At 40.3% G+C, this 18,363-nt stretch overlaps 1 protein-coding gene across 2 annotated transcripts; it reads left to right on the top strand.

Moving 5' to 3' along the window:
- The first annotated feature begins 9,421 nt into the window (after positions 1 to 9,421).
- Positions 9,422 to 16,619, top strand: nek3 (NIMA related kinase 3). Of its 2 annotated transcripts, none has more exons than XM_005735971.1 (13): positions 9,422 to 9,769; positions 10,102 to 10,195; positions 10,308 to 10,405; positions 10,488 to 10,571; positions 12,246 to 12,313; positions 12,395 to 12,481; positions 14,565 to 14,619; positions 14,689 to 14,898; positions 15,095 to 15,209; positions 15,347 to 15,514; positions 15,602 to 15,721; positions 15,816 to 15,933; positions 16,151 to 16,619. In XM_005735971.1, exons 1-13 carry the CDS (start codon positions 9,638 to 9,640, stop codon positions 16,215 to 16,217), a joined length of 1,416 nt encoding a protein of 471 aa, XP_005736028.1. In that variant the 5' UTR covers positions 9,422 to 9,637; the 3' UTR covers positions 16,218 to 16,619. The 2 variants fall into 2 exon arrangements, with proteins under 2 accessions (XP_005736028.1, XP_013767037.1); XM_013911583.1 differs by having other exon boundaries at positions 15,602 to 15,733.
- Positions 16,620 to 18,363: the final 1,744 nt, after the last annotated feature.

The following is an 18,363-nucleotide window of genomic DNA, read 5'->3' as shown; positions in this document are numbered from 1 at the left end:
TCTTTCTAATTATTAATTTTTTTCCATCAGCACTTTTGGGCAAGATAATTGCTGCCCTTAAGAGCAACCATGTTTAAAAAAGGTTTTGTGCTTCTATAACACCAATCTCCATAAAGATATTGTATAATGGATATTGCTGCAGGATATCTGGAGAGCCTGTATAGAAAGATAGCAGAGTGTCACCCTCACTTTCCCCCCCAGAGCAGTTATTTTGTAGTGGAATATTTAAATGTACTGGCAGCGGCATAAATAGAAACTACACAACCAACTTCAATACTAATGTGCATCCCACACAACATCAAACACAGCTACACAGGTGGATCACATTAACTAGAATGTAAACTAACTTTGAAGTTACTCCATCTTATTAATTTCAAATAAAATCCCACCCACATTTTTCCATTCTTTGTTTCCTACTGTGATTCACAAGTCCCTGCTCTACTTAAAGGAAGTGCCAATTAGCTGTGTATGTCTTCTTTTAGAGATCTGACAATTACCATGTTAATATGGGCAGGGAAGTAAAGGGAATTCATGAAAACATAGACCAGACAAACCACATCAGCAAAGAGGATCAGAGGCTGTTACTCAAAGCTCACAGACAGGGATAGAGGGATTACAGCCCAGGGTTCGCTGGTTCACCCTCAGGGATATATCGTTAGCTTCATAGCATAAGTGCCTAAGTCATTTTTTTGTGATGACATAGGCAGACGGACAGGATGATGCAGCAGTGGTAGGGGAGTAAAGTTAGGCAAAAATCTCAATTTGACCAAAAAATGACTTAGGCACTTATGCTATGAAGCTAACGATATGGAGGCTCTGGTTAGCAGGGTTTCAAAATTAGCAGTTTGTTTGAACTTAGTAAAAAGGTAAAGCCCATACAGAGAGAGTATATTTGATCAAGGAAAAATGTCTGCTCTATATTATTAGCACCTCTGTTTACCTTCCAGAGACCACACTCACACACACGTACACACCCATGTGTGTTTTCCAACATGGTTTACCTTTTAAATGAATAAATACCTCTTGGACTTTATTGGCCTTTTGGAGAAGGAGTTCTGGGTTTTTTTCTGTGGATGTACCATTCGGTTTGACAGGTGATCCAGCTGCGCAGCACATCATAGCTTGACGACATCACTTAAGATTGACGCTGTGTAACCAAAGCTTTCCCGTTTGGCAGCTTTGTGTCCCTCATCCCTACATCTCTTCCTTACATCATTCTGTCAAATCCCTGCTAAGAATAGCAAACACATAAGCATGTGACACAGGTGAAGAAAATGAGGCATCTGGCATAATTAGAATATATCTAATATAATATCTAATATAATATCCAGACGAACATTCACAGTATGTCAATGAACTATAGCAAAAAAACAAAACAAAAATCGTCATCACATCCTTCTTGACCCTCTACAATTTGCACAGAACCCCAGTAGCTGTACAAATGAAGCCTTACCCAACTCACTCCCCTCTACTCCACTCCACCCCACCCACTTGGCCACCAGGTGAGAGGCTTATATTAAGCTTGCTAGTTATTGATTATGGCTCAGCATTTAACACAATAGTCCCTTTGGGGTCACTCACTAAACTGAGTTACCTTGGCCTGTACTCCTCTGACTCAGGAACTTGTGGTAGCTGAAGTATCATCACCTGGATGGGAAGCTTTACCCAACAGGACCGCTTGGCCCTCAGGAAGGCGGGTTACTCAGCTGATAAAACAATCAAGGCCACTCCCCTCAAGTCTGAAAGGCATGAACAATGTAGAACAAGAGCCAAGAGGATTGCTGGGAACCCCAACTCCCAACAACAGATTGTATTCTCTGTTGTTATCAGGGAGACGCTATGGTCTACTGGTGACCAAGACAGAGGAACAGGAGGAGCATCTAGCTCAGACCATTAAACTGTTAAATGAGACAGAGACTTAAGCTCCTCCCCCACTACACCAATATTCAGTCATTGACGTCTCTTATGATTGCACTGTTGTTTATTTTGGTTTATTGTTTATGTTGGTTGTTTCTTTCTTTTTTTCCTCATGCACAGTCAGTTAGGTACATACGTGACTATACTGTGTGCGACAAATAAAGCTTAACCTTAAACTTGTACTGCATTTGGTAGCATTTTGCAGTATGTAAGTGAGTGAGTACACTCTTTGGTCAGTCTGACCCACAGTCCTCTGTGCTACAGCTGCAAGGTCATGTTATGACAAATTGGTATGTCTTAGAGAATACATATTACACACTTTGTAAGGCCAGCGGTACTGAGAACAAAAAGAAGATGTAGTTGCAGAAGTATGAGATTTAGACTTGGGGGTGATAGATGATTGTGAGCTAGTGCAAACAATATTTTTCTGTTGCCTTTCCTATTGTAACATCCCGAATTGATTCCACGTGCAAAGTTTTACTCTCTGAGAGGGATATCTTGTCTTTTTAAGACCTCTAATGAGCCGGAATACTTAAATCACCTAAATGGGCTTAACATGGGTGTGCATAGAGTTAATTAAAATGTGATTATAAAGTATCAGACAGATAAGGATGATCTATATGCAGAATAGTGGTGATACAGTTTTGTGGTGATATATCAGCTTTACTATTTAGGGCAGCACAGTGGGGTGGTAGTTAGCACTGTCGCATCACAGCAAGAAGGTCCTGGGTTCAAATCCACCATCTGGCCGGGGCCTTTCTGTGTGTGTGAAGTCTGCATGTTCTGTCTGGGTACTCCAGCTCCCTTCCACAGTCCAAAGACATGCAGTTAGGAGGGCTAGGCTAATTGGTGATTGTAAATTTGCCACAGGTGAGATTATGAGTGAAGCTTTAGTATGAGCACTAATATCACACAGGGCAGAAGACAGCTTTGCTGTTGCTCTCTGTAGATTTCACCATGTTGCACCTACTTGGAATTTTCAGTCACTGGTTTCTATTTTCTTATAAATAGACATACCAAATCTGTCTATTTTTTTCCCAGACATTAGTAATAAAATAAACCTGTGGGCTGTATGTCTGCAGCTCTTCATCAATAACATTCCAATTTCTCATGATGAGAAAAACACCCAAATCTCAGATGGCTTCCACATCGCCTCACTTCTCCTCTTCATAACTTCATTTCACAAGTTCATCCAAATTATTTCCTAGTAAGAGGAGACCGGCTCTGAGGGATGGGAGTAAAAGAGCATTAGTGAAAAAGCATTGGTATCCTCAGACAGATGTCTTCCTTGTGTGCACTTGCCATTGCCTTTTAAGACACTTCAGTCAAAACTCAAACTAGGAAACTAGCAGCAGTCTATTTCCAAACTTGGGTGAAACCTGGCTACAATAACTTTATAGATAATTCCTAAATACCAAAAGTTACTGCCTCACAAATTTTCCAGAGATCTGAAACCATATCTCTAGGCACTGTCTCAAAGGAAAAAGAAAAAAGAAAACACAGAGAGCTTCCCAAAGCTTGCAGAAATGGCACAGTTTTCATTAAAGGCTGAACAGAGTTCTGTTGCACTAGAAAATCAAAAAGGAAAAATCCATCATTAATGTCTTCTTGTTACTCAAAAAACATAACTCCTTACAAACACAGCATCCAAAAAAGTGCAAATATTTTCAGGGCCATATAGAGAACCTATACTGCAATACGAGATATATGCAGAGAAGATGTATGAGGAGCGTTCTCTGAGCTCCTATCTAAATTGTCACAACACCGAGGTGTTGTTTGGCGTAATCAACTCTGCTATCAACCCTCTGCAGCACAGAAGGCCTCCCAGGAGAAACATGCTGATTCTTCTATCTGTCTCCAAAAGCTCACGAGTACAGGATTCCAAATGTACTGCCATTTTAATTCTATTTTGAATCGCAGCAAACCTATTTTATATGATACATAAATGAAGCACTTCATTCTGAAAAGTTGTTGCAGCTGATTTACTTCAGGTGGTCTTGGATATTGTTAAGGCTGAACAGAGAACCAAAATGAAGAATACAGGAAGAAGAAGTAGGGTGTAGCAATAAAGAGCAAGCTATTCACATGTTAAGTTAATACTGAGTCCAGGGGCCAGGAAGAAAGGTTGAAGTTGGCAGCTTATGGATTTACCAGTGCAGGACAAGGGAGGGGAAATGGAGCCCAGCGGTGTCAAGCCCAGCCAGAGAAAGACAAGAGAGGGGCAGTCAGAAGAGGGAAATACGTACAAGGAAAGTACAATGAGAGGGCATCAGTAGCTGGACTCAGGCTGGTGAAGATGGATTGTCTACAGTCTGGTAAAGTAGGGAAGTCAGAGACCCGTACGTAAGGCTGGAAAGATTACAGATGATTTGCAGCTGGTTGGCACTTCTCACACACCTGATTCCACTTAGTAGAGAGAGCGAGAGTCAAAAATCAACAAGCTTTAGAGCTGGATATTTGTCTCCAGATCAAGTGAAAAATAATACACTTTCCCAGTGAAAAATACCAGACCAGAGGAATGGAAAAGAAAACAGCTATTGTTAGCAACAAAATTTTCCTCCGGGAACTGCTCCCTGATGCTGGTACTCTGAGTTTATGAGGTAACTTCCTCTGGCATTCTGGTGGTTGTGTGGTAAATGTTCCAAAATACTGCAAAAGTCTATAAGCACTAGAATAGTACCTCTGCAAAACATCACATGACTGCACATGGTGTACCAGCAGCACAAAATCCCATGACGTCTATGATATATTTCTCATAATATTTCGGAGTTTTATTTGTAGGTGTGTCAATTCTTACTGCTTCGGGATGACAAAAATCAGCCCTTGTTTTGTTCTCCAGCTAACCTGGAAAATCAGTCATAGTTTCTTTTCATCTCGATGTCTTCGATATCTTGGCGTCTATCTCTTTACACACTCAGAAACGTGTTCCCTTTTTTGGATGCTGTTTTGTTGAACGTCTGCTCTGATTACGAACATTATCCCGCTACTATATACATTTTATGAACTTTCTTTCATTTTGCAGAAGTGGCCCGTGCTATATTTGGTTCATTATCTCTGGGGGGGAAAATGCATTTATCTTTCATTCTTGAGCTCACATAGGTCTAGGCATTCCACTGAAGCTGTTTAGGTGATTTAGTTGTCTGATAATGATATTGTTATGTCTTTCCCCACTTCCTGTATGTCTTAAATGTGCTGTTAAGTTTCTTTGAACTGCCACAGAAGCTCTCAACCACTAATGTCACCCAGGATGATGTGAACATTAGAGTGCGCATTAAGGAAAGTACCACACCACATATACTCACCTCTGTAATGAAGTACAATTTTTAGATTACATAGCTTTAGTTTGGTCATTTTATGCTATTTTGTAGATATTTTTCCCTTTCCTACTTCATAGGCGTACTTTTTTCCTTCAGTGCCCAAAGAGATACTGCTTCTTTAAATCTCCTAGCCATTCACCTTTAAATATGATACACAGTGTTTCACAAAACACCCACAGATTTCTCTTTTGATTCTTTGGATGGCAGCAACATCTAAGCAGTTACTACTGAAAATGTTGCATTGGTATTAACCACCTAGGAAATCGGTATTTTAATTAATAGTTTCTTATAATGGATCTATTCTTTAATTTTGTGGGATTTTGAATATGGGGCTTTAGTAAGTGAATGAATATATTCTCTTTAGACTGTTTAGCCTGTCCTTTTTTACTCAGTAGGATTCAAATCCAAAAATATGTGAAGGATAATTATCTTTGAGGACAGTGTAACAAGAAAGAGGGGCAAGGTGAAAAATATCCCAGATAATTATCTGAAGGACAGCACTGTGGTCTGAGGGAAAGGACGGTGATAAAGTGTTGCTTTATGTCTCTCAAATGGACTTTATAATTCAGGTGAACTTTAGATCTGCCCTTCATCACCCACACGGTGCATTGAATCATAGTCTTGCTTCTTTGATGGCTGATCATTGGATTGAATTCATTCAATCCAATTCTGTTTGAACAGCTGAGCAGCTTACAGCTGTGGGTAATGAAACAATGGTTTGAAGATATTGTACTCATCATCTTTAATATTTCCTCCATGAAGTAGCTTATATCAATGAATTGTTTTTTTTTTAAAATGCTTGCTCCTTATAATTTGCTGTTTTTATTAAACAAAGCTGCTCAGAGCATTCATTTTGAAGATTTATTACTACTGTCCTAACTTTCTCATACTAATGCCACCTGGGCAATGCACTGTTGTTACAATATATTGCAGCGGTATTTCATGCCCTGCTTTTTTTCTTTTTAAATTTAAACACTACATATTACATCTTATGCAGGTTTATGGTTCCCTGATGGACTTAAACATTCACCTTCACTGACAATGGATTTCAAATTGTTCCCACGACCGAACATTTGATGGCTTTCAATATACTATAAGCTTCTCCTAGAAATTAAATTGGCAAGACATCAAGGTTTTTTTTTTTTTGTTACAAAAGGTATATTCCACTTATAATGTCAAACATAAAAAATTAAATGAAGCTTACATTTTATGACATAATTTCTCTTAAAATATATTACAGTGAAAGAAGGTCATCAATACAGGTTTTCTTTGTCATTTTGTTCCTTGGCCTGTGCTTTTGTATTCTCTTTCAAGAACATGAAATGTAAATGTATTGCACTGTAGACTGTATTTCACTTTGATGTCCTCCATGATCCTGTCCATATATCATACAGCGCCTAAATCCTGAATTGAGAAACCTGTAAGCTAATTTTTAATTTTTATTGCCCCACAGCTGCTTCATGCCAGCCGTCCATCAATTATGAAGCAGCACAAATTAGATGAGTCACAGCATCTGATATGGTCTGATACCACAAATGCCTACAGCAAGGCCCTTCATATAGAATCAGCAAATACCTCGCAAATCAAACGTTTAATGTGATGTAAAATAGCTCTGTCAGAGAAAAACATAACCTTTTACAGTTTGGTCCTCTGGTGGCCAACAAACTTTGTATTTAAAGCATGTTTTTAGTTTTATTGGAGAAACACTATTCTGTGGAAGTAGATGAAATCACCAGCAAGAGGCTGAACTTCATCGGTTTTCTGATTTACCTTTAAATTCTGTAATGCAAAGTTAACAGCTTGTCATAAAGAGATAGCTCTTCCATGCTGCATATAGTCCCCCAACCATTTATCAGTATAGGCTCTACTGAGAGTTTGTCAGGGCTTCTTTCCAGACTAAATGAGACATCATTATATGTGCCAAAATAAGGGAAAATGTCCATCACATTTCCCCAAACAGCTTGTGCAGCATAATCCAGAAGCTGTAAACAAACTGTCGGACCATAATTCGTAATTGTCTTTATTTTCCTCCTGAGGAGGATCAGCTATTTGCTAATAGGTGCAACCAGAGCGATACCAAAGAGGGGGAAGCATATCAGAAGGTAATGAAACAAATAATTTGTGGTTCTATGGTAAACGCAGAAGATGCTGTTTGGGGGATTCTGCTGATCATTAAAGCACAGCAGAGGTGTGTGCTCAACTTCCAACTCCTGAGCTACAAATGACACTTTCTTTCCTTGCACAATTTACACATTTACACACCAGTTCATTCATTGCCATCTGATATGGAAGTTAATTAGCAGACTCTCACATGGATGCTTAAGCTGGTGTGATGCTCTGTAGACTGATTTCAAAACGCTGTACTGGCAGGATCTTATATTTAGACTTTTATAGCTTATGTACATGAGTGTAAACAAGTAAAAATGATGGATTGCATTGTTTTGTATAAAGAATCTGACATCCGGTGGAATATCTCACAACTAACAAGGTTAATTAGAAACATGGCTGGGTGTAAAAAATCATACAGACGTCAAGTCTTTTAGAAGTAAAGCTAGGAGGGGGGTGCTTCACCAGCCTGTGAATTCAGCATAAGGAACAATGCAACAATGTGACTGTAATATTATCAAGTAGAAATGGGAAAATGGCAAATAATTCCTTATCTGTGGCACATAATATCATTAAAGGATTAAGAGAATCTGAAAAAAAATATCTCTGCAGGCGAATGCCAAAAACGCTCAAATAAATAAATAAATAATAATAAAAATCTTCACAGCTTCATATCCTGAGGCAGCGCTACACTGAAGACTGACAGCTGCGCAGTGGAAACTATCCAATATCTACTGTCAATATTAATTGTATTTGGAATTACTGCCTCAAAGCAAAGAAGGTCCTGGGTTTGAATCCATCTTGCTGGGGTCTTTCTGTCTGGACTTTGCATGTTTTCCTCTCGTCTGTGATTCTGGCTTCCTTCTACAGCTCAAACACACGCAAAGTGGAGGTCCCATTCAGCTTGCTACCACCTGGTACTGGGATGCAGTGACATAATGATAAATCACTATTGCCAAACAATTCCACCATTTTCAGCAACAGGTTTGCTTATTTCAGCAAGGCAATGCCAAATTACATTCTCCACATATAACAGCAGCATGTCTCTGTGGTGAAAGACTTCAAGTCTCAGCTGGCCTGCCTGCAGTCCAGACCCGTCACCCACTGTGATCATTTGATGCATAATGAAACAAAAAGATATGACACAAGCATGCCGTTGAACTGTTGAGAAACTGAAATAGGAAGAATAGGAAAAGATTTCACTTTCAAAACTAGAACACAACTGGCCACCGCAGCTCAGAGCCTTACTGCATGTTGTCAAAAGGAGGGATGATGTAACATAGTAGTAAACAGGCCCCTGTCCTCCCCAAATACCTACCTACCTTCAAATAAGCGTTTTCGTTAAAAAAAAAAAAAAGGGGGGGGGCAAAGTCATGATTATTAACATTTAATGTGTTTTTGTAGTCATTTTTGTTGGTTGGTTGCCAGTTTTTTTGTATTGCATTTGCTAAGAAATGAAAATCAGGATCATTTATGGTGGACTTGCTTGCTTGAGGGGTTAAACTCAAAAACTTCAGTTACCTGATCAGAACTATTATATCAAACCAGTCGTTTCATTATGATGAATAGTGACAGTCTGTTTCATTTCCATTAATTCATTGCGGACCTCTTCTTCCATGTCATTACCCTGCACGCACACACATGTGTTTTACTTCAGCTTAATATGCTTGTGATTCACAAGTAAAGCTGTCTGCCTCACTATCAGTACCTAACTGGGTCCCAGCACTTTATTTGATTAATTAATTAATTAATTAATATTTCCATGGAAGTCTATATGATGTCGAGGAAACAAGTGTTGGTATTCAAAGAGTTATTATTACATGGCTGTTCAGCTATTTACATCACTTTTTATTAGTTAAGAATATTTTTTCTCAAATACAAATATAATATAGAATCATAATACCATATAATACAAGGTTAAGAAAATGCATAATGTAAAATTAAAAAAAACTACTGCTATATTTGTTACAATGCTTTTACAATATCACTGCACGACATATGAAACTATTAGTCTGTTTTCGAGGTTGTGTTCTGCCATCTAGCGGTCACGCTGGGTAGCACAGTGGCGCCTCGCCCTACGTCATATAATAATAAGGAAGTAGTGGCCAGATAAACCGCACTAGTCTAGGTGGAGGTTATTTTGGGACGGTATTCTTCTGTATGTATTGTAAAAAAAATCCCTGTACGAACACACGCGGCTTAAAAAAAAGCAGTGATGTGAAGGGTCGGCTCCATCGGCTCATCCCGCTGTAGTTATTTCCCCCAGTGTGCTCTTTCTCTTTCCCTCTTTGTCTTTTATGTGGAGAAGATCGATGGAGAAATACTCACTTGTTAAAGTGATCGGTGAAGGCTCGTTTGGCCGGGCCGTGTTAGTGCGGTGTAAAAGCAGTCAGGAAAAATATGTGGTGAAGGAGATTCAGCTGCCAAAGGTATGTGCAAGGAAAGGAGGGAATGTCCTCACCTGTTTGGAGCAAACGGATCAGTCTGATTCAAATCTTCCCCCGAAACTGTGATGATTATAAAATATTCAAGTAAAATAAGACTTGTTGGAATTCCAGGCGTGATGTTGCAGCCTGGGGTCGGATATGGAAATTTTTTATTTTATTTGAGTCTAGTTTAGTTTTTTGCGCCTTGCTGATAACCTGCCAGATTGCTGCTTACACTGAGACATGGAAGCTGTTTGTTGTCAGCCTGCCTTTGTTTGTTTGTTTTGTTTCGCGCTGTATGGAAAACAATCATGTTTTCATTTGCATTTTTATAGAATCAGTCCAAACTGGAGAATTCGAGGAGGGAAGCCATCCTGCTGTCCAGAATGAAACATCCTAATATTGTGGCTTTCAGGGAGGCATTCGAGGGTAATCGTACACACGAATATCACTCGCTTTAAAAGTCATTACAAACCTTTTATGAGCATACAGTTATGATTGTTTGGATTTCAAAATACCAAGTGTGATTGTGTTTGTTTAGCTGATGAACTCCTGTGGATTGTTATGGAGTACTGCAGCGGAGGAGATCTGCTCCAGAGGATTAAGCAACAGAAGTCAAACCAGTTCAGTGTTGATAATGTACGTCCTGACTTCCTGCACTCATGATCACAATTACCCTTCCCTACTTGTGTTTCATTGGGTTTTTAAATTCTTTTTTCAGATCTTGAAGTGGTTCGCTGAAATGTGCGCAGGTGCAAAGCATATCCATGATCAGCGAGTTCTGCACAGAGATCTGAAATCCAAGGTACAGTCACGTCTAGGTTTTCTAGCTTATGCATTTTACTTTGTTCAGGGTACATTAATGAATGTGTCTTCTGGTTCATTCAGGTCAAACCTGCCTTCAACATAGAGAGGAGAATCAGATTTCCTATGTTTGTTCTCTCAGTTCTCTCAGTCTGAACACTCATGTCACTCGGTAGCATTTACTGAACAAATTCAGCTCTGTAATTCCAGATTTCAGCTAAATTACATTATAAAAAAAGATATCCATGATCAGCATATTTTAGCCCAGTGTGTAAAAAATATGCATCAGACCTATAGACAGTGACTGTGCTTAGGAGTCACTGCACCTAGTCCTCCGATTACCACTTGGACCACTGTTACCTTCACCCTTCTCATCTTCTTGAGCTCTTCTCTGACCCCGTGCTACTTCTCTAGCTTCTTGTGTTCCTTCTTCCTGATGTTACTGCCATTTTGTCCGTCTGTATCTGGAAGTCCCACAGGATCTTAGCTCGCCCTAGGCGGCGTGTCCGATTTTGACCTCGGAACTTCCAGGCCATATTCGGCACAGATGTTTCTGTACACTATGCCAGCCACTTGGATATGGCGTTCCATGTATGCCTTGCCTGCTAGCATCTTGCACCCTGCTGTTATGTGCTGGATTGTCTCTGGGGCATCTTTACACAGCCTGCACCTGGGGTCTTGCCTGGTGTGATAGACCCCAGCCTCTATGGATCTTGTACTCAGAGCTTGTTCCTGTGCTGCCATGATTAGTGCCTCTATGCTGCTTTCAGTCCAGCTTTGTTCAGCCACTTGTAGGACTTCTGGATGTCAGCCACTTCCTCTATCTGCCTCTGGTACATACCGTGCAGGGGCCTATCCTTCCATGGTGGTTCCTCTTCTTCCTCCTTTTCTTGGGTTTCTGCTGCCTGGTATTCACTGAGCACGTGGTGAGTTGGGGCCATCTTCCTGATGTATTTGTGGATGTTCATTGTCTCATCCTGGATTGTGGTACTGACACTCACCATTCCCCGGCCTCCTTCCTTCCGCTTAGCGTATAGCCTCAGGGTGCTGGACTTGGGGTGAATCCTCCATGCATGGTGGGGAGCTTCCTGGTTTTGATGTCAGTGGCTTCTATCTTCTCCTTTGGCCAGGTTATTATCCCAGCAAGGTACCTGCTCACGGGCGGAGCGTAGGTGTTGATAGCCCGGATCTTGTTCTTATTGTTCTGCTGATTTCTCAGGACTTGTCTGACTCTCTGCGGGTACTTCATGGTTGCAGCTTTCCTAGCAGCCTCTTCATGGATAAACATTTGCCTGTGGGATCCCCAGATACTTGTAGCTGTCCTCTATGTCTGCAGTGTTGCCATCTGGTAGTGTGATTCCCTCAATTCTGACTACCTTCCCAGTCTTTGTTACCATCTGAGTACACTTCTCCAGCCCGAATGACATTCCAGTGTCGTTGCTGTATATCCCGGTGGTGTGGATCAGTGAATTTCATGTCAGGCAAGCACAATTGAATCCAAATCGGAATCATTTTGCTTGGTTGTGTGTTGAATGAAATGAACAAAAATGAAACTGCTGATCCAGATCAGAAACATTACAACCCATCTATGTGATATAATCTCATTTTGCCATAATTGGCTGTACTTATATCTTGTGTCATGTTAAATCATCACTTATCTTTCATCCTCACCCAGAACATTTTCCTGACCGATAATGGGACAGTCAAGCTTGGAGACTTTGGCTCAGCCTGTATTTTGAACAGGTAAAGAACCTGATGCTGTTCAGCTTTTTAAAGTTAATGTTGAGTTTGTCGATTTTAAATTTGATTGTAAATTTGTTCCAGCTCGAAGGCTTACGCTCATGCATATGTTGGAACTCCGTATTATGTGGCACCAGAAATCTGGGACAATAAGCCGTACAACAATAAGAGGTATGCTACTGTAAGCGTTCGGCTGGATCCTCCGGTTTATATTAAACAATATAAAGATGAAAGTATGTTTCTTCTCCATAGATCAGTGTCTGTGCTTAGAAAATGTGTGTCATTGTAACAAGAAATGTTAAAAGCAGAAATGTAAATATACACTCACCAACCACTTCATTAGGTACAGCTTGCTATGACTGGGTTAGAACCCCTTTTACCCTCAGAACTGCTTTAATTCAATAGGAGGGTGGAAAGATTTCTCAAAGTTTTTGTCCATATTAACATGATAGCAACACAGTTGCTGCAGATTTGCCAACTGAACACATGTGCTGCAAATCTCCTGCTCAGCATGCTGCTGAACAGGAGATTAGCATGTTTTCATGCTGCTCATGCCAGATTCAGATCATGCCATCCAAATGTGGCAGCAGAAATTGAGACTTGTAAGACCGCACGATATTTTCCTAATCTATGTTGTTCAATTTTGGTGTGAATTGTGGCCTCGGTTTCCTGTTTTTTGCTGACAAGAGTGGCACTCGGTGTATTTATTCTCCTGCTGTGGCGCAGCATTTTCATGTTCAACATTTTCCACGTTCAGAGATCCTGTTCAGCATACTTTGGTTGTAGTAAGTGATTATTTGATTTACTGTTGCCTTCCTATCAGCTCAAAGCAGTCTGGCCATTCTCCTCTGACCTCTGGCATCAATAAGTCATTCTGACCCAAGGAAATTATGCTTGCTAGATATTTTCTCTTTTTTCTGACTATTCTCTGTAAACCCAGAGGTAGTTGTGTCAGAAAAATCCCAGCAGATCAGCAGTTTTTAAAATATACAGTATAGTCTGTCTGGCGCTAACGTGCCACATTTACATTTAAATCTCCTTTCTTCCCCATTTTGATTCCCGTTTTCAGCAGGCCGTCATGTACCCACTAAAATAGCCAGTGAGTGTATGAATTGACTAAAATGTGCTAACAAGAGTTTCTGGGCATGTTTTCTACATGAATAAAATTTGTGAATACGGATTAACAGTAACTAGATCGATGAGAAAAGAAACAGGAACCTATGCTAGAATAGTCTACAGTTGTGTGCAAAAATTGTTGGCAGTGCTGTCACTGCCCATACTAAATTTTTATTTGTTTGCCAATAAAAATGTTTTGAATCTCACAGAACCCTTGTGTTATTCACAATATCAAAAAAAAACATGTAAAAATAATCTAAAGAAAATCTGAAAAATCAACTTTGTGCCATGACTGTACATACATCTGTTTAACCAACTGTGTGGTTTTTATTTTTAAAAAGGGACATGCCAGAACCAAATCTGGTCAAACTATGGTGACAGTAGAGCACCTGCAGAGTGTGTGTACATATTTGTGCGTATATGCGGAATTACTGTATGTGATAATTATAGTTCATTGGAATGCCTACAGTAGTTATTGAAAGTATGTGTGAAATCTGCACTACAAAAATATCCAGAGATCTTAAAGGACTTGGATCACCAAGTGCTAGCCCTCGAGTGGCCCTCGAGTCTGCCGCTGCACATTTCATTCAGCCACACTTCATGTCGTGTTACGATAGAGCAGGGCAGAATGATACCAAGGGATCATCTCTTTTCAAACCCAACTCTTCTGTTCTTGCCATCATAGCCGACTGAACATTCCTAACACTGACGTATACAGCTAGCATCAAGCACTGTAACACTCACTTGAGTAATACATGAATAACAACTATGTACCAGAACAAAAAGTGACTGAATAAAATGAAGAAATAGCAACATAAAACACTGTCATCCTCTGTAGAGAGACAGTGCAAAGACTAACTAAAAGTTAAGTCATATTCTGGCTTCTTAAAGTGGGACTAAGTCATTAAAACTTTGAGAACCCCCGGCTTAGAGTCTCTCTGCAGGCTTTTTTCCCCTGACAGCATACATTTACATGTTATTTTCAGTCTCTGATTTAGTTTGAGTTCTCTGACTAAAGGGGCTCGGCAGTGATTGTGTAACTCATGCATGGGTTAACCAGTTCTCTCTGACTCTGCCAGTACATGATGAAATGTCTGGTGTGAATGAATAACCATTTCTCCCTTTGTGTGTTCTGCAGTGATGTGTGGTCTCTAGGCTGCGTCCTGTACGAGCTCTGCACCCTGCGACACCCGGTACTCCCTCCTCCACACTTCATGCACAGTGTGGTTTGTTGTGTCTTCACGCTTTTCTCCTGTGTCCAGTTCCAGGCATCCAGCTGGAAGAGTCTGATTCTTAAGGTGTGCCGGGGTGCATACCCTCCCCTCCCCAGTCATCTTCCTTATGAGTTGCAGTACTTGGTCAAGCAGATGTTCAAGACAAACCCGAAAGACAGACCGTCCCTGCACACCATCCTGACCTCTCACAGGGTTTCTAAACTCTTGCGTACACACCTGCCCTCCCAGGGAAAATCAGTATGTTGAACCTGATTTTAGGGCTGCACATTCATCACAGTCACTTGCTGTTTTGACCTAATGGTAGCATGAGAATTTAAACTCTTACGCAACTTTGCCAGCTGTGGTAATCCAATGTGGACCCTTTGTTTGTTCAGATGGCCGCAGAGCTCGTGCTGTGCATTTGATTCAGGGCGGTGTTTTGAATCTTTTACAGGCCTCAGAGAGGGAGGAGCAGGCGAGGCATACAGGTCGATGGAACAGAGAGGAGGGAAAGAATGTGGCTCGTCTTCTGGGAGAGAAGAGTTTAATAAAAACATCAACATCTGAAGGTGGAGTCAAAGCTAACAATGTTATGTTGAAGAAAATGATCTACTGTTGCACTGCTGGCAGGGTTACATTACTGAATTTGTTCTTAAGACTGTACGGTTTGTCATCAAAATGTGTCCTAAATAACCCTTTAAATCAGGTATGGACTTATCAAAAAGCTGCTTCGAAAGCAGAGACCCCGCCCCTCGAAAGCAGTGGTCTACTGAGCCATCAGACACCGTGCTGCAGGTGTTAGCTAATGCCAGTCTGGTTTCATCTGACAGCGTGACATCAACTGGCTGGACCTTCACTAGCTCTACTCATGAAGGTATGGTAGCAGCAGAATTTCATTTCCTGAAAGGTGCAAAAATAAGCGGTGGAGACTGAAATGCCAAACCAAAGCATTCTGTTGCAGGGGAGCCAGAGGACAGCAGGCAGAGAAGACGATGGGAAAGGAATCCTCCTGAGAGGCTTCTGAGTCTGCTGGAGAAGGCTCAGCTGAGCAAAGCCTCCAGCACCTTCATAATAAACAGAGGTCTGCTGATCTGTGAGCAGACTCTTATCTCAATATAAGCTGTAGATAGCCCAACTGAAATCTTTAATGTGTTCATCATTGTGGTGTTGTTCAGGTGAAGACCCTCTGTTGGGACCACTCTCCCATCCTCAGGGTGATGACACGGATGGGCCCGAACAAGAGCTGGTTATAGACGAGGACCGACTGCAGCCACGCTCTGATGATGAAGACACGTAAGTAACCCTGACATATTGTTGTTTAATATCCCAGCATTAATGCAGAGCATATTAGATGATGTTGTACAGCATCTGGACATAAAGGGAAATAGTTACAGCAGTGTTTTAATTGATTTTAATGTGAACAGGGTGAGAAAAAGACTGAAATGGGAAGGATACTGAATGAAAGTATAGTTCTTAAATTGTGTTGACTTTGTTGGTCCTCTCACTGCAGGGACTTTGAAGAGGAATCTCCATGTGACTGGATGGATGAAGCTGAGAAAATATTTTTGGAACACTAAGACCTTTTTTCCTTCTGAGCCTGTAAAAAAGGAAAGGTTAACTTTTAAATGCTGCAACAACACACTAAAATTTTAACTGTGTTTATTTTTCAGCTTGCTGTCAGAAAACCTTGTGCACATAAAGATGTTTGGAAGTTTTGTGTGCTCTGTTTAATAAGTTGTGTTCGCCTCAGGTTAGCAGTGATAAACATTCCTTGCAATTTGAGGCCACTGGGAAGCTTCTGTTTGGCTTGTTCGGAAAACAGGAAATATTAGAGTCAGAAAGGTTATGTCTCCATGCAGTCGCACCAATTTGAGCCCGCCTGCACCTTTTGAAGTCTGTTTCTTTTGCGATATCAAAAGCAGACTAAACATCTTGTTGCTGTTATATGGCTTTTATTCTTGTGACTAAACAAACCACATATCTGGTATTTTCAGCTGCTTTGTTGTTTTTTCATTTTCTAGTGAGTGCTTACAGGGCCCATCCTTCCTGCACTCTATTTGGTTTATGTACCACTAGGTGGAGTTGGAATCCCTTTGGGATCCCATTGTGTGGAATGGGAAACGCTATCGTGTGGTTCAGATCAGGGTAATTAAAGTTTGGTAAAATAAACTAAAAACTAAAATTAGATGTGAAAAAATGTGTTTAGGTAACAAAATAAGATTAAAAACCAGACTTATGGGAAAAGAAAAAAATAACTGAAATGGTTTTGTGAACTTAGAAGACTAACCAAAATAAAATAAAATATGGGAAAATATGTAGAAAATAGCTTTAGTTTCAGACTTTCTTTGTTTGGTAAAATTTGTTATCAGTTCCCCTGATGAGGCTTTGATGGACTTGTTTATTGAGATTTTGTATTCTTATAAGATGTCTGTCAACTGCTTTCATAAAGTGTTTTTTTTTTAAATCCCCGTGCTGATTTTCCTCAGTTTACCTCTGACATATGCACTCCATACAATAATACTACTTATCTTAACACTGACCAAAAAAAAGAAGCAATTTTCAAACAAAACAAAACCCAAACTGAAACGAGCAAACCCACTCTGGATACTAAATCTAAACTGAAGTGAAAACAAAAAGTCAAAAATGAAATAAAAATAAAAACTAATTAGAAAATACAAAATGATAACCATTGTTTCAGATGTGATTAAGCTTCTAATTAGCAGTGGCAGTGAAATAAATCAGTGAGTCCCCATGCTGCATAAAGACGTTATAAATACAAAGGAGCAAGTGGAACATGTTACTGTATTTGGTTTGCCAAATGAGAAGCCTGACGGAATAGGACCAGACAATAGAACAGCCACATGTTTGGCTACAGACAGACTTAACCCAAGCCTTGCCCATTACAGTTTGGGCTGAGCAGGATAGGGATACTACAGCCCATTGAGTCAACAAAACCACAATGATTCACCAACAGTCACACCAGAGCTGGATTATCCAGCTGCTAAAGTTCTTTCAGTAACTTAGAACTCCTAGTGGCTGACATGAGCGCTCCGTGGTATCTTTTACCAGATATCTGCCCACGATGTGTTTCACTGAGGAAGCTCAACCCTTATCACGAGGGCACAATGAATCCCCTCTCCAGTGCTCACAGTACACCCCCCTCCCCCCTGCTTTTTAGAAATAGAAAAAAAAGCACCTCCATAGCATAGATGTGCATGTTTGGAAAAGATACATGTAATGTGATGCATCATAGCAGAGCTACAACTTCATCATGGTCTGTGTCCTGCAGATAGAAGGGTCTCCCACCAATGGCCATGATGAACCGGGAAGTGTCTTTATGTATTGGTCTTATAAACTGAGGGGTTGGAGGTGTATGAATTTGTCTAAAAGAGTTTATACTGGCTGTTTGAACTTCTGCCACCTCTGAGAATTTAGGATTAACAGTAATAGCTATAAATATAATATAGGTATTTCCTTATGAACATCCAATATGAGTACAAAGACTGAACTCAGACTGAAACTCAGAGGTTTGCAGCAAATGATCACTTGCTTAGCTTCAGTTTACTTCAGTTTACTGAAACTAAGGTGAGCAAACCTATGACTTCCAGTTAATCTCACATGAGTGATATCACAAAGACAGGATGCACGAGGATCAGTGACTAACTAGAAATCAGTCAAGAGGGGAAGCAAAGTTGCAGCAATACTAAGGAGGTGAAGTAAATG

The sequence above is a fragment of the Pundamilia nyererei genome, unplaced genomic scaffold, assembly GCF_000239375.1.
Source record: "Pundamilia nyererei isolate P.nyererei 1_Seehausen unplaced genomic scaffold, PunNye1.0 scaffold00066, whole genome shotgun sequence".
Classification (NCBI taxonomy): Eukaryota; Metazoa; Chordata; class Actinopteri; order Cichliformes; family Cichlidae; genus Pundamilia; species Pundamilia nyererei.
This window is presented reverse-complemented; position numbering and strand designations above follow the sequence as displayed.

Excerpts from the sequence above, each read along its gene's own strand:
- nek3 (XM_013911583.1), top strand. The coding sequence starts at position 9,638 with ATGTGGAGAAGATCGATGGAGAAATACTCACTTGTTAAAGTGATCGGT. Across the intron at positions 14,620-14,688 it reads TCTGCACCCTGCGACACCCG|TTCCAGGCATCCAGCTGGAA; the intron begins GTACTCCCTCCT and ends TCCTGTGTCCAG. Across the intron at positions 15,734-15,815 it reads AAACAGAGGTCTGCTGATCT|GTGAAGACCCTCTGTTGGGA; the intron begins GTGAGCAGACTC and ends GGTGTTGTTCAG.